General features: G+C 51.1%; 2 protein-coding genes across 2 annotated transcripts; one reads left to right on the top strand and one right to left on the bottom strand.

The window, feature by feature from the left end:
* Positions 1-3,368: 3,368 nt before the first annotated feature.
* On the top strand, positions 3,369-7,502 carry PEAK3 (PEAK family member 3; the record flags this gene model as incomplete). Its single annotated transcript, XM_081135442.1, is given in 8 exon segments — positions 3,369-3,539; positions 6,583-6,702; positions 6,704-6,802; positions 6,806-6,857; positions 6,860-7,001; positions 7,133-7,214; positions 7,217-7,249; positions 7,251-7,502. Coding segments are annotated over 8 exon segments (951 nt in total).
* Positions 7,503-9,442: 1,940 nt separating this feature from the next.
* On the bottom strand, positions 9,443-13,195 carry OAZ1 (ornithine decarboxylase antizyme 1). The gene is given in 6 exon segments (XM_081135307.1): positions 9,443-10,014; positions 10,299-10,384; positions 10,772-10,944; positions 11,387-11,473; positions 11,475-11,532; positions 12,972-13,195. Coding segments are annotated over 6 exon segments (684 nt in total). The 5' UTR covers positions 13,118-13,195; the 3' UTR covers positions 9,443-9,880.
* Between the last annotated feature and the right edge of the window lie 5,318 nt (positions 13,196-18,513).

The raw sequence follows: 18,513 nt of genomic DNA, 5'->3' as shown, positions 1-18,513 counted from the left end.
AATCTTAGGAATCCCAGCAGTGAGTGAATTGGCTTCTAAATATCCATTACACCTACAAGCTTTGTACACATCCACTCCGACTGCTTATCTAAGTGGGGTATACAAGAAATTACTGTTCCCTTATGCTGACTTCTTCTTTCTTAGCCTTTTTTAAAATACCATCAATCATCTCTGTCAAAAGATAAATATAAGTAGTTGTGAAGTGTTAAACTCTGACAGCAAAGCAAAATTAGAGTTACAGGCAAATGTTTAACCAAACATGTTTAAACACAAGCTAGTGAATGAAGAACTTTAAGTTCAAAGAGCCAAATATTCTTCATTTCTGAGAAATCTCAATTACTTTCTCATTCTGGTGAGCATTTCCACATTGCACTTGGCTGCCACAAACTAAGTGGGTATACAGTTTTTGTGTTGATCTGTCACTAAAAGACTTGCACTAGAAGACTGAAAGAAAACATTTTGTATCTATGTATATTTTTAAAAATCGGTCCATGAAGAAGGAGCCAGGTGTAAGTTTCCTATGGGGAATATGTCCTCATGGAGGTACTATAAGGCCAAGTTGGTCCACTTCATTCTTGTTCTTTACAGTCTATGTTTCCACCTTTGTTCCATTCGGGTTCAGAAAGCTTATTCAGTACAGTGGTCCCTCAGTTTTCGAATGTCATCCGTTCCAGAAGACCGTTCGAGTTCTGAAACGTCCGAAAACCAAGGGATCAACAGCCGACAGCCGGGCCTCAGGGTCTTGCCCTCAGCAGAAGCCGTGTGGCATGTTCGACTCCCGAGGCGTGTTCGAAAACCGAAGCACTTACTGCCGGGTTTACGGCGTTCCTAAACAGAAATGTTCGGCAACGGAGACATTCGAAAACCAAGGCACCGCTAGAGTATTGCAACATCCTCTTAAGGCAGCTTATCTTCTTGATAAGGATTGTCAATCGAGATCCTTCCATCTCTCTGTACCTCACTGTCTATCCTCCTGAAGCTGTGATCTTGTCAAATCGGCACCCAACCCAGAGGTGTGCCTGCTACTGCCAGAGCCGAGATGATTCAAAATTTGTTATCCCCACCCGAGGACATGTTTATTAATTTTAGAGAGAGAGGAAAGGGAAGACAGAGAGAAAAAACACACACGTTGATGTGAGAAAGGTTGATCAGTTGCCTCCCGTGCATGCCCCGACCAGGGATCAAACCAGAAACCTAGGTATGTGCCCTGACCAGGAAACCGATCCACAACTTTTTGGTGCACAGGACGATGCTCCAACTAACTGAGCCACCCAGCCAGGGCCAGGCTCAATTTTTTAAAGAAAAATCTAGCTAGTGTGGCTGTTAGGAGAGTGGGAGACACTTTTTTGTTGTTGAACAGAGTGGTGGGAATTTACCGAAGGTCACACAGCAAGTCAGAACAGAGCTGGGCTCCAGTGGAGCAGCACCTGCCCAAAGCACAATCCTGGTCCTGGGATGGGGGGGCGGTGGAGGCCTACGCACTGGGGGTTTCTCAGATGGTCCCACAGAAGGGCAAGTCGTTCTCCAGGAAATGACAGCCGCAGAAGAAAGAGCCCTGGTTGGGTTTCTCCCTGAACAATCTTTGCTAGGGTTCCCTGCCCTCCCCAAAGATGAGGGACCTGAAAGATCTCACTCCCCCTAATCTCCTTGGGCTACCCACTGCTGTCCATCTGCAGTGACCTTTGGGACCTCAACCTGTCTTCCACCTGCCCTAACCCTGCTCTCAGCCCTGGGTCCCACCTCCTGGTCTTTATGCAAGCTGTTTCTTCTGCCTGAAATGCTATTCCTACCTTTGAGGGAGTGTGTGGCTAGTCCTGGGAAGTGATGCAGAAAGGCTCCTCACCTTGCCAGGCCTTTGATCTGTTTCCCATTCCCTGCCTGTGACAGGTCAGACAGTCCTGGGAGGCCAGGGGTTGCAGCTATTAGGAGTTTGTCCTCAAGGCCCCCTGCCCCAAGGTCACTCCTGTCCTGAAGGTAGGAGGCTCCTGGAGGGGTGCTGGGGCAGGGAAAGGGCAGACGCAGCAACTTTTCCAGGTTGAGGTGATCTGGAATCTGGGTGGGGCAGGGCTAGGGGTGGGGCAATCTGCTGTTGGCTTGCGGGGGGGGGGGGGGGGGGGGGGGGGGGGGGCTGAGCTCTGGGGATGAGGCCCAAGTGCAGGTACCTGAATATTGCCACTGGCCCCCAGCTTCCCCTAGACGGCCCAGCCCCAAGGCTGGATATTCTATCAAGATCACAAAAGTACCGGGTCCTTCCCACCGCCCTGAAATAGATAGGCAACATCCCTGTCCTGCTGATGAAGAAAGGAGCCCAGAGAGGGCAAGAAACCCTCCCAGGGCCGCACAACAGGGTCAAGGCTGGGAAAGAGGGCCAAGGTGTGTGAGACTGCCCTGCTTTCGCCTAGGTCCCTTGCATACCCACCTACCACCATCAACCGCTCACAGACACCCCATATATGCCCACTCACACATACCCCCCAATCAGCAGCATGAGCAGCCCTGAGCCACCCACCAAAACCCCCAGACCCAACACCCCCACCTGGCTGACTCAGCCCACATGCAGCCACCTTGGTGAGCCACCTAAAGGGGCCCTGGTCTGGGGGAAGGAGGGGACAGCAGGTCACCAGGCCCCTCTGAGGTGGCCAGAGGGAAAGGATGGAATCTCTAATTACCATTTAAGGAACTCTCTGCCTAAAGACAGTTTAACTCAATTGTTTTCATTTTCTTACTACCTTTATTTTTAAAATAAAGCTAGGCTTGCCTGCTTGTAAAGATGAGGAAACTGGAGTTAAGAGAAGTGCAGTGGGCTGTTCAGAGCCACACAAGGGGGTATGGGGGTCACCTAGTTCTGGGATTCTCTGCCACTGACTGTCACTCCTCTGAGCCTGTTTCCTCATCTGTAACACAGTGTCATCCCTACCTCACAGAGCACAGGGCAGTTGGGTGTTAGTATTACTTCCACTTCAGAGATGGGGACATGGGGCTGAGGGGTGGAGTCGTGTATCCAGGGCCCCATACTCTGTGTGTCCTCCCCCCTTCCTCCTTCCCTCCCCCCACAGGTGTCATCCCGGTCCTCCTCAACTGATCCACAGTTCTCCCACCCCCACCCCCCACTGCCTAAGAAGACCCTAACCAGGACCAGGTCCCTGCCCACCCAAAGGGCTCCCAGCCCCAGCCCTACTCCAGCAGGGCAGCCTCAGAGGCCCCTTCTAGGGTCCCGCAGTGTGAACAAGAGTCAAACAGGCAATGACCAGACCAGGCCAACCTGTCCCCTGCAGAGCTGCCCTTCTGCTCGCTGAACACTGAGCTGAGCCTGTCCTTCCATAACCTACACCAGCCAGAGGCCTGGCAACTGGAAGGCATTCTGCTCCATGCATGCCTGGCTCCTGGCCCAGTTCCTGGGGGCCACCTGGCCCCTGCTGCCCGGGTCGCAACTTCCACCTCCTGAACAGGTCGACCTGTATGGAGAGCAGAGCAGGGACGCCCTATACTACCGAATGGTGAGGGTGGACGAGGCGGCCTGTCATGTTCTGGCCGCCAAGGTGAACCCCACCATCTTCCCTCCTCCTCAAAGGGCTCCCCAACTTTCCATCTAGGCATAACCCATCCCTGCTTATTTTGCAACTAACGCAAATTAGCACAGTCAGCCCTTGGAACCATGTTTCTCCATCACCTGGGAGTCTTGTTAAAACTCCCTCCCCACGCCACTCAGGAATCTGCATTTAAACTCACTCCCCAGTAGATTCTGGCTGGAAAACCACTCAGTTCACAAGCCACAGCCAGTTGACAGCCACCACTTTATTTTTTTATTTTTATTTTTAAAAATATATATATTTATTGATTTCAGAGAGAGGAAAGGAGAGGGAGAGAGAGATAGAAACATCAATGATGAGAGAGTCATTGATTGAGCCCACAACCCGGGCATGCGTCCTGACCAGGAATCGAACCCCGATCACCTGGATCCTAGGTCGATGCTCAACTACTGAGCCACGCCCAGCCGGGTGACAGCCACCACCTTAAATAACAATAATAATCATCATCACCAACCTCCAAAATGTATTGGGCACTTCCTTTGTGTCTTGCACTGTTCTAAGAACTTTTAAATGTTTCTTTTTAATGTTTTCATTGATTTTAGAGAGAGAGGAAGGGAGGGGAAGAAAGAGAGAAACATCGATTGGTTGCCTCCAACACGCACCCCGACCAGGGAGCAAACCTGCAACCTGGGTATATGCCCTGACTAGGAATTGAACCCGCAACTTTTTGGTACATGGGATGACATTCAACCAACTGAGCCACACTGGCCAGCGCTGTTCTAATAACTTTTGGACTCATTTACTCATCTAATCCTCACTCTGACTTTACGATTCGAGTGGAACCACATTTCATCAGAAGATGCTTTGTTTCGCCCTGGCCAGTGTTCTCAGTGGTTAGAGCGTTGGCCTGTGCACTAAAGGGTGGTGAGTTCAATTCCTAGTCAAGGGCACATACCTGAGTTGCAGGTTCATCACCAGCCCTGGTCAGGGTGCCTGCAGGAGGCAACCAATAGATGTGTCTCTCTCACATTAATTTTTTTTTCCTCTCTCTCTCCCTCCCTCCCACTCTCTCTAAAAATCAATGGGAAAATCTAAAGAACTTAATAAACTGATGAACAGAATAGATTCAATGACATGGAAGCATAGATGAGACTGACGAATGTCAGAGGGATGGAGGAGGGCGGGTGGGTGGAGGGGGAGAGTAACCAAAGAATTTATATGCATATATGCAAAACCCAAGGACACGGACAATGGTGGGGAGAGGGACTGGGGAGGGGGAAGGGACGGGGCGGAGCGGGTCATTGGGGAGAAAAAAGGACATCCGTAATATTTTAAACAAAAATAAAATAAAATAAATCAATGGGAAAAATCCTCAGGTGAGGATTAACAAAAAATAAAGTTATCTTAAAAAAAAGATGACGATGCTTGTTTAATGTACCACTAAGAAAAAAAATTCTTGTTGAATAAGCCATACCGCTGAGCAGCAGGCGCATCACCATGCTGGGGAATCTAATCAATCTGGCAGAATGTTATTATGGGCCCATTTTGCAGACTGGAGTATGGAAGGAGTAAGTTGTTGTTGACTGTGAGTTCTTTAGTGAATAGCTCAATCCTGACTCTACCTCAGAGGTCCCTGGGGACTTTATTGGTTTTTTTTTTTAATTTTTATTTTTTTAATGTATCTTTATTGACTTCAGAGAGAGGAAAGGAGAGGGAGAGAGATATAGAAAAATCAATGATGAGAGAGTCATTGATCAAGCCCACAACCCGGGCATATGCGCTGACTGGGAATCGAACCCCGATCGCCTGGATCCTAGGTCGATGCTCAACCGCTGAGCTACGCCTGGCTGGGCTATTGTTTAAATATAGAACCCCAGAGCCCCCCACAACACCTGTAATTAAAAAAAAAATTTTTTTTTTTTTAACCCTCATCTGAGGATATTTTTTTCCATTGCGTTTTTTTAGAGAGAGCGGAAGGGAGAGAGAGAGACACAGAGAGAGCAACATCAATGTGAGAGTGACACATGGAGTGGTTGCCTTCCACGAGCCCCAACCAGGGCAGGGGATTGAGCCTGCAAATGAGGTATGAGCCCTTGGCAGAAATTGAACCCAGGACCCTTCAGTGTGTGGGCCGACCCTCTAACCACTGAGCCAAACCAGCTAGGACAACACCTATAATTTTTAACAGGCCCCCCCAGGTGATTCTAATGTAATTTCCAGACCTGATGCTCTCTTGACCTTCTAGAAAGAGCTATGCCGTCCAGTACTACAGCCAGTGGCCATGGGTAACTTCTGTGCACATGAAATGGGGTTGTTCTTGGCTGAGATATGCTCTGATCTTGAAGACTATCAAAAATGATAATAAATGTAGCCCGGCCGGGCGTGGCTCAGCGGTTGAGCATCGACCCAGGATCCAGGTGATCAGGGTTCGATTCCCGGTCAGGGCACTTGCCCAGGTTGCGGGCTCGATCAATGACTCATCATTGATGTTTCTATCTCTCTCTCTCTCCCTCTCCTTTCCTCTCTCTGAAATCAATAAAGATATATAAAAACATATATATATTAAAGAAAAAAGATAATAAATGTAAAATATCTCAATATTTTTATTGATGACCTCTTGAATGATGGACACCATTTTGGACATAGTGGGTTAAATAAAATATATTCACTTGTTTCTTTTCATTTTTCGAAAATGTAGCAAATGGAAAATTTTAAATGACACCATGGCCAGTGCTGTATTTCTACAGGACAGCCCAGCTCTGACACCTTAACTGTCACCTCACACTTTACCGCATGGTAAGGACCTACGCCATTCCTAGGCTGGAGAGTTTAACTCCTACACGCCATCCTGTCTGGTGTCGTTTTCCTTAAAATAATCTTGGTGACTAACATCCAAATTAACATTTAACCCCTGCTCCTAGAGGCATGCAGGCTGCCCCCCACTCAAAGCCAGAGTGGGAGCAGACTGGGGTAGGCAGGAAGGCTTCAAGGCAGGCCGTGCTGGTTTGGGGGTCTCCCAGTCAGGCCCTGACGGCCACCCTCTGCTCTGCAGGTGCCCAAGCCTGGAGCCAAGAGGCGCCACCCGCGGGTCCTGGAGCTGCAGGCCTCGCTGCCCCTGCACTTCAACCTCCAGGGGCTCTGCGGTCTAGTGTCTGAGCGTGAACTGCCTGAGAGGCGCCCGGGAGCTGCCTGTGGCGCTGGCGGCGGAGGTGCTTGAGTTCACTGGCTGGAGGAGGGCGCGCAGAGGCCCGCAGAGGCCGGCGGACTTCGCCTGAGCCTTGGCCCTGCTGCTACTGCAGCTGAGCACGGCCCTGGAGCATCTGGAGGCCTGGGCGCATTCCTAGCGGATCTGCTACCAGAGAACCTACTCTGGTGGTGTCGTGGGACTGCTCGGACTCCAGAGCCCTGTGCCTGCTGCTCTGGAACCTTGGCTGAGTCTGCCCAGGGTCCTCGGGACCCCTGGCCGCCCACGTAACCCCTAGCTGCCCACGCGCCGCAGCTGGGCTGTCTGCTCCATTGGCCGAGGGCCTGGAGAGCCTCGCAGCCCATCTGGCCCATGCGTGATCCTCTGCAGCCCTGACGTGCTGCGCGCTTCATGCCAGAGCTATAGGGCCGCAGAGCAACGCAGGGCCCTGGCTGCGGGTGTGCAGCGCGCTGCTGGTCCTGCACCTGGCTGAACGGGCCTTGCGGGTGGGGAGGAGCCCAGCCTGGAAGGACTAGCTGAGCTGTGAATACCTGTCAAAGGCCACAAAAGGCTCGCTGGGCTGCATCGCCCTCCCAGAGCGACTTGCCTGTTCCAGGGCCTCTGCAAGAGACAGGCACGCCTTCCGGGATTGGGGCTGGTGGCAGTGTCTTCACAATATGATGGACACCTACTTCCAGAAGAGGCCAGAGGCTAGTGGAGAGTGCAGGTGTATGGACACCCCTCCTCCAATTCCTGCCCCTTTCCCTTGGGCCCAAGTCCAACCTTAGATGGCAGATGCACCCCCTTCCAGGGCTGGGGGCTAATGTCCAGGGCCAGCTGAGGATTTCTGATACCAAGGCCACCTACCCCTTTTCCAGGTGTGGACACCCCCTGCCAATCAATGTGTGTGGAACTCCTTCCAGCAGAAGCCAGGGTGCCCTTCTAGTGCTGGTCACTGTCTCTATAAGAGCAGAGAGTGTGGACACTCCCTCCAATGCCAGAATGGAAGGCATTCCTTGTCCCTGAGCACCCCCTGGTGCTGAGCAAGCATGGCCAGTGATTCCTCCAGTGTGAATGTCCTTGTCAAGAGCTGCTTGGGGTCTCTGGGGGGAGGGGAGGCCGACCCAGTACAACCCATCCCAGGGGAATCTGAACTCACCTTCCCATGCCCTGCCACTTGGCCCAAGCTCTCTCCACCCACCGTGGCCTCTCTGCTGTTCCTCTGACATTCTGTCCTGTCACCCAGCCTTTGCATGGGCTGTTCCCTCTGCCAGACTGTTCCAATCTCACCTCCTCTAAATAAAGTTTCCTCTCCTGGGCCCTCTCTAGCTCTTCACCTCCATTTCCAAAGCACTTAAAACCACCTGGAATTATTTATGCATCTCTTACTGTTACCCACCAGGTTGTGAGTTCCCCGAGGAAAGGGGACAGGCTTAACACATAGTAGGTGATTAATAACACAGGGGGATAAACAAACTGGCCTGCAAGACCCATCGGGGGACCTGAGGGAGTGAAGGGGAACTGTTTATGCCTCTGAAAAATGGACACAGGAGTCCTATACTCTTGCCTAGGGTCTCCAGTCATGCCTCCTCACTCCTACTCCCCTAATATGGTGATCCTGAAGGGAATCTTTCTAACTCCTAGATATGAGCAGGTCCCTCTCCTGCTCAATTATCTCCCATGACTCCCTAATCCCTTCAGAATACAGTGGGGCTCATACAAAGGCTCTGATAAGCTCTCTAGCCAACTTCTCCTGCCATATTGCCCACCCTTGGAAATATTTTCTGGCCTCCAGGCCTTGCCCAAGTTATTTCTTCCACTGGAAACACCCTCCCCTCTACACCTTTGCTTCAGACTCCTATTCATCTTTCAATGCCCTAACCCAATGCCCTTTCTCTGCCTTGACCTGCCCACATTGACTGGGAGCGTCTGCGTCCAGCTCTGTACCCCCCAAGCCTTTGAAAACCGGCTCCATCACTCAGGTGGCTGAATAGTCCATCCCACTCCCAAATATGCAAGTCTCCCAGCAGCTTTCCTCCTCTGTCAAAGATGCTCCCTTCGCAGCCTATTTCCCAGCCAAGGTCTGGATATGAATCTCTGATCGATGCCCAGATGCAGCCAGCACGTGGAGATGTGATCCTGCCCATCTTGCGACTTCAATTCCCACCCACCCCCAAGTGCTCCTACTCTGGAAAAGCACTGCAAAGCCCTCCCTAGGAGCAACTGGAATGTAGAGTCTGCACAGTTGCTGAGGGGGAGCCCACATTCATATACCCATACTTGCCCTGGTTAAGTCCCAGCAGGCCCCCAACAGCTCTGGGCAGAGGTGAGGCCATTCAGTGAGCAGGAACCTGGCGAGCCTCCAGCCTTGGCCACCCCAGGGAAGGGAACAGGGCAGGGGGCCTGAAGGACCAAGGTATGAGTGGGACAGGGCAGGATGCCACCCACAGCTGCCTTGGAGATGCCTGGCTGAGGGAAGGTGAAACTAAGTGGAAGGGTGGGGCCCCAGGATCTTGAAACCTGTCATGGGACTGCCCAGCACATCCCACAACCTGGCTGCAGGCAGAGGAGAGACTAAGACCTTGGCTTCTCACACCAGGCCTGTTTTCCCCCGTCAAAGGTGGTCACTCAGGTCAGGATGCATGACATACTTGCTAAGAGCTCCAGCCCACCCCAGGTAACTGAGGACCCTACAGGACAAATCAACACCACTGAGCCCAGACAGGTCTTAGATGTAATCACTTTTATTCAGATTTTTGAAAGCAATAGAAGAGTAGATTAATACCTATCTTTCCAAGTTAAGACCTAAAACTGTTTCCAAAACTTCAAATAAGAAACTCCTGCTTGAAGTACAAGGATAATCTGTATCACCTTAAAACCAGCAATAAAAAAGTAAAATATAAACTTTTATTTAGAATTAAAGCAAATACTTCAGTATCACAAACACAATATTAAACTTCAAGAAATATACCGCTAATTTGGAGTGAGCATTTATTTGCACAATTACAACATGCGGACAAACCCAGAAGAGGGAGCAGGCCTAGCATTTACCCCCCAGTGCAGCAGTTGGTCACACCACCCGCACAAAGCGAGACACACAAAGGGGCTACGATCTGTGATGATCTGTCAGTGGTGGCAAAGGTGAGGGGCGTAGGCGGTGCAGCTGCTACTCATCCTCATCAGAAGACTCTCTCTCAAACGTGTAGGCCATGAAGCAAGCGTCGGGTCTCTTGGGGACAAGGGGATGCCCCGGTCTCACAATCTCAAAGCCCATAAAGCTGAAGGTACGGAGCAGAGCGGCTGTGGGGGAAACTGCATCTGAGCAGGCTGGCCTCCAGCACTCTAGGCTCTGTGCCCGCCCACCTTCACAGATGGTCCCTAACAGAAGCCTCCAAGGGGCTGCAGCAATAATGAGGGGGCAGAACAGACTGAGGATGGTCCCTTGAACAGCAGGACTGAGCACCAAGATTTGACAACAGGGCCTTGGGCCACAGGACTCCACCCCAGGGCCAGGGGAGTAGGTGCCTTCTCCTTTCATCCCTACAGGAGCAGCTGGCAATGGGGGGGGGGGGGGTGTCACCTACCTCTGTCATCACGGTTCTTGTGGAAGCAAATGAAGACATGGTCAGCATGCAGCTGCTCCTCCGCAAACTCGAGAAGAACTGCAAAGCTGAAGTGCAACAGTCAGGATCTGCCTCACCCTCATGTGCCCCTCATAAAGGCCTAGCCCACACCCACTTCTCTCGGGGGCCTGATTTATGGGGAGTACCACCCTTCTAGGTCTAGACCTAGAGGCACTGGGGCCTCTCTGTAGGGGGGTATTCCTGGGCACGTTGGAAGGTTGAGCATTCCTGACCCCATCTCCTCAATGCCAGGAGTGCTCCCAGTTGTGACAACCACAGATGTCCTCAAACATGGCTCAGTGTCCCCTGGGGAGGAACATCCCAAGAATTGCTAGTCCGCTACTCAAAAAGGGAAACTTCACCCCCAAAATGACATGGCTGGCCCAACGCTTCCTCCTCCCCTGGGAGTGAGGACTCGACAGGATGGCCCTCACCTGTCTTTGCTCCCCTCCGGCAGAGCACCGCCTGGGATCTCGATGTAGAGGCAGCTGCTGCTCAGCACCGCTCTCCAGTTAACATGTTTGGCTTCTGTGAGCCTGGTCTGGACGTTGAGAATTCTCGTCTTGTTATTAGACGTTAGTTCCTCTGTTACATTCAGCCTATTATCCTTAGCAAGAAAAGCACCTAGTTCACACCTTAGACACCAACTCTCACAGGCTGGGGATCTTCCTCCTTGATCCCACAATTTGGAAAACTCAGAAAAGCACCAAATCAACCAGTCACCCAGCCCCCTGCAATGATGTCTTCCACATGCAGAGCAGCCCAGACCTCTGAGGAAGGTGGCTCAGGCCAGGAGCCCCAGGCTGGGGTGCAAACAGGAGTTTGCCAAGGGCTACTTGTGGCTCAAGAAGGGCCTGGGATGCAGCTTGCACCGCAGTTTATGAGGATTCAATAAAATGATGCAGATAGAATTCCTACTACACAGCAGGTGGACAAGAAATCTCCACTGCTCAAAAGTAGGGGCTGCAGGTCTGGCCTGGCCAGCCCAGCCCAGCCCAGCCCACCCCACCTCCCCAATGTGTAGGGAGCCCAGAGACCCAGATACTTACAGAGTAAAATAAATTAGCTGAAAGATTGTGATCCCTCTGACTATTCCCTCGCCCACCTGGGATCTTCAGGGGTGGGTGAGGGACATCAGGAGCACCACTGAGGCCCTGGACCCAGGTTACTACAGCAGTTAAGGGAGACCCTGGAACTGGAGAAAATGGGTTGGTTAGCAGTGCTGGACTTTACTAACAGGACCATGAGCTTCAGCCCCACCAACTGAAAGCCAAGGCTCACAGCCAGAGTAGTGCCCACCTGGGATGCTGCCATTGCCCTCCCCAATCTGATCCTTATACCAGTCAAGTGGTCCAAACCAGCCACTAGTGAGGGCAGCTCAAAAGCTCCACCCTCACAATCAAAAAAAGAAGAGATTACTTAAATGGGCCTCCTTGGGCAATGTTGGTTATCAACCCAAAATTCCACTTAGTTCGTCTTTTGTCCTTAAATTATCTTAAGACAAGGACAAAGTCTCACCAATCCAATCCTACCTCCCCGTCAAGTTTTACTTCCCACTTCTAACTCCGACCGCTTCAGCTTCCCCCTTTCTATTTTGCAATCTGTAGCAAAAATCGGAAATTCTAGGGCGTTCTCAAGAAGCCAGAAACCTTCTGTAGTTGGCCCACAACCGGGCAGGGCGAGCTACGCCGACGGGCCCCTCCCGCGCCCGCCCGCAGGACTCTGAGTTGCGTCATCTCAGCAAAGCTGCCCTGCGCCCCGGGGAGATTTTCACAATCGCGCAGTCGGGAGCGCCAGCAGCCATTTGCTGCGCAGTGTAAACAAGTCCCAAAGTCGCCTCCATTTTGCACGGCTACCATCTGGGGCCCCCCAAGCCCCAGCCCATGTGCTTCGGAGCTCAGGATCCCCCGCCGCGGGGCTAATGTAAACTCCGGAGATAATGGTGGCGGTGGGTATCTAAGATACTGACAACTACAACTAGCACACTTCACATCGGACTCCCGAGCCTACCAAAATTAAGACACAATCACGTTCTACCAAAACGTCTAACGGGAGGGGGCAGCTAGAAGGGCTGGGGTAGGACACGCGCGGGGGCTGATCGCCAGCCACCCAGAGAAAAGCCCCGGGTGCTGTCTACGTGGCGTAGCCATGCTCCGCCTGACCTCGGGAGACCTGGCGCACTCGGACCAACGCGTTTTGGAGCCGAAACTGGGGGTCACTAGGGCGGCCACAATGGGGCGCCGGGTGGGGGGGACCCGGTTTATTTGAGCGTTCCCACCCTCCAGCGCTCACGATCCCCGCAGTCACCGCTAATCGGCCGCGCCTGCAAAGTGCAGATTCATGGGACTCACGGGCCCGACTCGGCCTCCGACCAACCCGCCCCCCGATCCTACAGCCCTCCCCCAAACCCGATCCCATATCCCCGCTGGCTCCTAAACACAACCAAGTGCCCCAGTGCCCCCCAATCGCCTGCCAGGCCCGAGACCCCACACTGGTCCCGCTGCCCGCCCCCCCCCCCCGCGCGATAGTGGCTTCGACAAAGGGGCGGGTCTCGAGCTCCCGGGACTTCCGTAGCTCCCAGCGGGCCTGCGCGGCGGCGCTTCTGGAAGCTTCGGGCAGGGGCGGGGCGCTCACCTCTCACTGCTGCGGCAGCCGCGGCTGTGTATGCTGATGAGCGGCATGGTGCGGCTGGTGTGGACGGTGGCGCTGGGTTTATTCCCCTCCTTCTCTCTGGCGAAGCAGTGGCTGTTGAGGATTCGCTGCAGGGAGGATTTCACCATCCGGCCGCTGGGGTCCGAAACCAGGAAAACCTCCGCTGCGCCTCTCCGCGCCGCCGCCGCTGCTCGCCGTTCGCAAAATGGCGCCTCCGCCACCTCCCGCTTTTATAGGCGCCACGGCAGGCCACGCCCCCTACGCCGCCGGGAACGCGGCCGCGCAAGGGGGCTGGGCCTTAGGGAGACTAGGTGCGCACGCCCCTCTCGCGTCTGATTGGCGAAAGGCGGGGGCAGGGGGCAATATCACGCCGAGGATTGGGTTAAAAGCTTAGGGTTCCGCCCCCTCCCTCTGGCGTACGTCTGCGGGCGCGCGGAGGGGGCGTGGCCGCCTTGGCGCCGAGAACGCGGCGCGCGCCCGCGCCTACTCCTCCCCGCCCCCACACTCGGGCCCGAGCCGGGCGGGGCAGCGGCTTCGCGCTGGGTCCGTTTTCGGGTTTTCTCGCTGTGGCCCATTCTTCGCTGTGGTCCCCATCGCCGTCACTAGGTTCACTTCTCCCTGCGGGGTCCCTTCTCCCTACATCTCGGGGGGACAGAGGCCCCGGGTATTGGGGGAAGAGGTCCCAGGGCCGCCACCCCCAATGAGACAAAATTATTTTCAGTAATAACCTCCGAATGATCGGTCATAATGATGACTTTCTAGAATCAGTCTTTCACGTTTTAAAACAACTTACAATTAAAAAGAATTTTCAATGTTAACGATATTCAGATTTAGTAAAATATTTTGTCTAAAGTTTGGACTTTAACATAAACAAAAATATTACCCTATACACATAAACTTAGATATTTCGTGTGTCAACTAAAATCTTCCCCAAGCAAAGATATTACTCGTGGCAGTTAATTCAGAAACACATTTCAACTAAGAACTAAATTTTGTACTTAAGGTCCTGGTTTTATGTTGTAGGCACAAACAGAAACTCGAAAAGTTACATGGGACTGAAGCAACTCCTGTTTGTTTCTTTGTTTTTACAAGCCCTGCCAGTTATTTCTATCTCATTTCTAGTCCCAATCTACTGTGTTTATTTGGGTTAGAAACAAACTTTCCCCAAAGGGACCTTGAATGATTACAAAACTGATAGAAATTCACTCTGCAAAACTGTCTAGTCCCTGTGTGTTTCCAAATTCCTTTTTACGTGGAATGCAGTACTACTACTTATACAATATAAGTAATAAAAATGTCTAATTTACAGTAATATATATTATTAAAACTGAAGAAAAAAACTGTAACAGTTGCTAAGGTTGGGCCAACCAAAGAATCTTCCCAGAGAAAAAATATTTAATCAATGGCATTGCTTAGGATTGCAGCTCATGGGGAAAACATAAAGCAAATGGATTTTTCAGTTAACTTTACAATTGTTCCCAATTTTTCTATATTGGGAGGGCTCACTCCCACCATCCTAGGGTGCTTCTTAAGTATCCTCGTATTTGTAGTATTAGTATGGTTGCTATTATTGAGGCTTTATTTTCTTGAGGCTGGAAGAGTCCCTGGGTTTCGAAATCTCTTCTTTTCCTCTTGGTAGCTCTCCAGTATCTTACCCAGACAGGCGATTCTGGGACAAGAGTCCAGGATCCGGACCTGCCAGTGGCCGCCACTGGTCACTGGGTCACACTATGTTTACCCCCCATGACTGAGGCCAGAAAGTGACTGAGATCACAGCTGACCCCCAGCACAGTGGGCTGGGGACTATGTCCTTGCAGCCCCAGCCAGACTGATCCAGTGGGGTGTCTCCAAGATCTCCTCCTCACCTGCCAGGCCAGAACCTGGGGGATGAAATGTGGGCAACACCAAGGCCTCTTCAGATCTCTGGGAACCAGCAGAAGCCTCAGGACCCCAAGATTCGAGCGAGACTTGGGGTAGGGAGGGTTCTTTCTTCATTGGCAGGCCATGTGCTGTTTCTGGCCAAAGTACACTTTAATTTGCAATCATCATGGGTGGAAAGGGGGAACACGTAGCCTCTTGGTAAAAAAAAACAAACGGAAGCAGTTTGCAAAAAAGCAAGGGTGGAGGAGAAAGGGGTGTGTTTGGGGTCAGGGTAGGGCAGGTTGGGGAAAGTCACCGCAGGGATTCAGGATGTCTGCGGGCTCCCAGCCTGGGCAGAGAGGTAGGGAGCTGTGTTGTGTCACCCTTGTGGGGATGGTGGGCTCTGGTTCTGGGACAGCTCTCTCTGCCTGCTGTCAGGGAGATGGGAGTGAACAGGATGCAGAGTGAGTATGTTGTCTGCTTTGCTGCCTACGTGGTGGTGGTGGGCATGGGGGACTGAGGTACCTGCCACTGTTAAGATTGTGAGCCAGACCAGAATCTCCTTCCAGATTTCATCCAGCACCGAAAGACTTTCTTGCTGTTGGATCTTGATTATTGAGCATGCAGTAGGTTGCTGAGGCAGAAATGAACTCCCACGATCCACATCAGGGCCGGATCACTCTGTGAAGCCATCCTGGGCACTGTGGGGGGTTAACAACATCCTTGGCCCCACCCACTCAATGACAGCAGCACCCCCACTTGTGACAGCCACAGATGTCCTCAGACATTTCCTAGTTTCCTCCCCCAGTGTCACTTTGTTTTTCCTCTGTCTCATCTGGGGGCACCTACAAATGCTGAGCCTGTGAAAGGGGAAGCCATGCTCAGCAGACAAGGGTGGATAAAGGTGCAGGATCAGCACAGGTGCCTAGCCTTGGCTGGGCTTACTGGGGACTGAGAGAAATCAGGCAGCTGGGAGGTGCCCTGCTACTAGAGAGGAGTCTACAAGAAGTGAGGCGGCCCCCAGATTGCAGTGGGGGGAAGAGGGAGTCATGGATGGCTTCCTGGAGGTGGTGAGAGCTGAGCTTTTGGGATGGGACAGCCGAGGTCATAGGAAGGGCATATCAAGGATGGAGGGTCAATGCCTGGGGTATGCAGAAATCAGTGTGGAAGGGTTAGGCATCTGGATGTGTGGGTGGGTGGAGGAGGCCAGGGATCTCACTATAATTTTAAAAAATTATAATTATAATTTGCAGGGCCTGGCCAGTGTGGTTCAGTGGGCTGAGGATCGTCCCATGCACCAAGAGGTGGCAGGTTCAATTCAGGTCAATCCCCAGTGGTAGCTGATTAATATTTCTCTCTCGTTGATGTTTCTCTCTCTCCCTCTCTCTCTCCCTCTCTCACCATTCCGTTCTCGCTAAAAAATCAGTAAAAACATATTAGAAAAAAAAAAAAAAGAGCCTGGCTGGCTTGGCTCAGAGGTTAAACTTCAACCTATGATCCCGGAGATTGCAGTTTAATTCCCAGTCAGGGCACATGCCAGGGTTGCCCACTTGATCCCCAGAAGGGGGTGTGCAGGAGGCAACTGATCAATGACTCTCTCATCATTGACATTTCTCTCTCTCTCTCTCTCCCTTCCTCTCACTGAAATCAATAAAAATATTTTTTTTTTAAAAAAGAAAGAAAATTATTTGCAGACTGTAGTCAACTGAATAATAACCCCTAAAGATATCTACTCCTAATTTGTGGGACTGGTGGTTGTTCATGTGGCAGAGGGACTTTGCTAGTAAGATTAAGTCCAGGCCCTGAGATGGAAATGACTCTGGATTACTAGGGGGCCCAGTGTCATCAAAGGCTCTCATAAGAGGAAGGCAGGAGGGTCAGAGTCAGAGATGGAAGAGGCTGCGCTGCTGGCTGTGACGAAGGAGGAAGGGCCATGAGCCAGGGATGTGGTGCCTGGAGAAGCTGGAAAAGGGCCGAAATGGTTCTCTCTGGAGCCTCCACAAGGACCAGCTCTGCCCACACCTGGGTTTAGCCCCGTGAGGCCCTGTGTGGGACTCCTGACCCCAGGACTGCGAGATGATAAATGTGTTGTTTCAAGCCACTAAATTCATGGTGATTTCTTACAGTAGCTGCAGGAGACTCATACATGGACGGTGGAAATATTTCACTGGATGGATGGCATTTGGTGTGAGCATTTGACAAAAGGCATCTGACTGTGCACTTAAAACTTTACATTTCACTCAGTGTAAATTCACCCAAACATGAAAGCCACAAACATGCTCTGAGTTCTGGCACATGGCATGTGTGTTGAGGTGGTTCCATGCTGGCAACTGACTTTGAAAGCTAATTTTAAAGGTGAGATGGGTTGAGCCCTGGCCCGGTGGCTCAGTTGGTTGGAGGGTCCTAAAAAGGCTATGGGTTCCATTCCCGGTCAGGGCACATGCCTACGTTTCTGGTTCAATCCCTGGTCATGTATGGGAGGCAACTGATCAATGTTTCTCTCACATGGATGTGTCTCTAAAAACAAAAAACAAAAACAAAAACAAAAAACCCATATCCTCAGATGAGGATTAAAAAAAAATTGAGATGGGTTGGTGAAGCCATGGACAGACAGATGGAGGCAGAACAGAGCAAACACAGCAGGATATTACCTGAAGCATCTGAGTGGCAGATATGTGAGCCTTCACTGTAAAACTCCTTCAGTCTTTCTATATGTCTGAAAATTTTCCTAAAATGCTAAAAAGTAACAATAAGAAAGAATTGATTGGATCACCCTTCACCATGTTTATTGTTATTTTCAAGCCTGGCCTCTTCTCCTAACATTCTCAGCAACAAAAACTTGAGCAAGCAGCAAGAAAAAAGGGAAGTGAACGGAACCGACTAGTTTTAATATGTGTCAAACAAACTGTGGAGAGAAGCAGGGACAAGGGAGGTTTCAAACTGGCGCAGTTTGGCCACAAATCCACATACACATCTGCGACAGATGATAAAGTATCCATGGCGTTTCGACAGCTCTGTAAAAACACTCACCCACCAAGGACTAGGGCATGTGCCAGAATTAGCAGGGCCTATCTCAAACTGGGGGCTGGTTTTTTTGTTTGTTTGTTTTTAAATTGATTTTAGAAAGAGAGGAAGGGAGAAGGAGAGAGAAACATCGATGTGAGAGAGAAACATAGATTGATTGCCTCCTATATGCACCCCAACCAGGGATCGAACCAGCAACCTAGGTGTGTGCCCTGACCGGGAATCGAACCCACAACTCTTTGGTGCACTGGACTATGCTCCTACCAACTGAGCCACACCAGCCAGAGCTGGTGGCTGTTTTTTATCCAATTTATATTTTTTATGCTCCTCAATACCCTTTTCAATATTTTACATTGCTATATTTCAAATGTTTTTACAGAAGATTCATTATAGAGAAAAGAGTATTTGTAGGCTGAGCCTGAACATTACTTTTCTGCTATTTCCTGCCCCACATTACCCATGCCTTTCTTTTCACCAAGTTTTATGTTTGTTTCTATAGTTTTTGTTGCTAAATATAAGAGTGATGAATGTTCATTGAGGAAACTAAATAGATATGGGTATGTTTCTTACCAGATCTTTTTTTCTCTCTGTGTGTGTCTCATTTAGTTTATTTCATTCATCTGTATTAAGTGTACCTTTC

Source organism: Miniopterus schreibersii (genome assembly GCF_964146895.1).
Source record: "Miniopterus schreibersii genome assembly, chromosome: 4".
Lineage (NCBI taxonomy): Eukaryota > Metazoa > Chordata > Mammalia > Chiroptera > Miniopteridae > Miniopterus > Miniopterus schreibersii.
The sequence above is the reverse complement of the archived record's forward strand: the minus strand, read 5'-3'. Positions and strand labels throughout refer to the sequence as shown.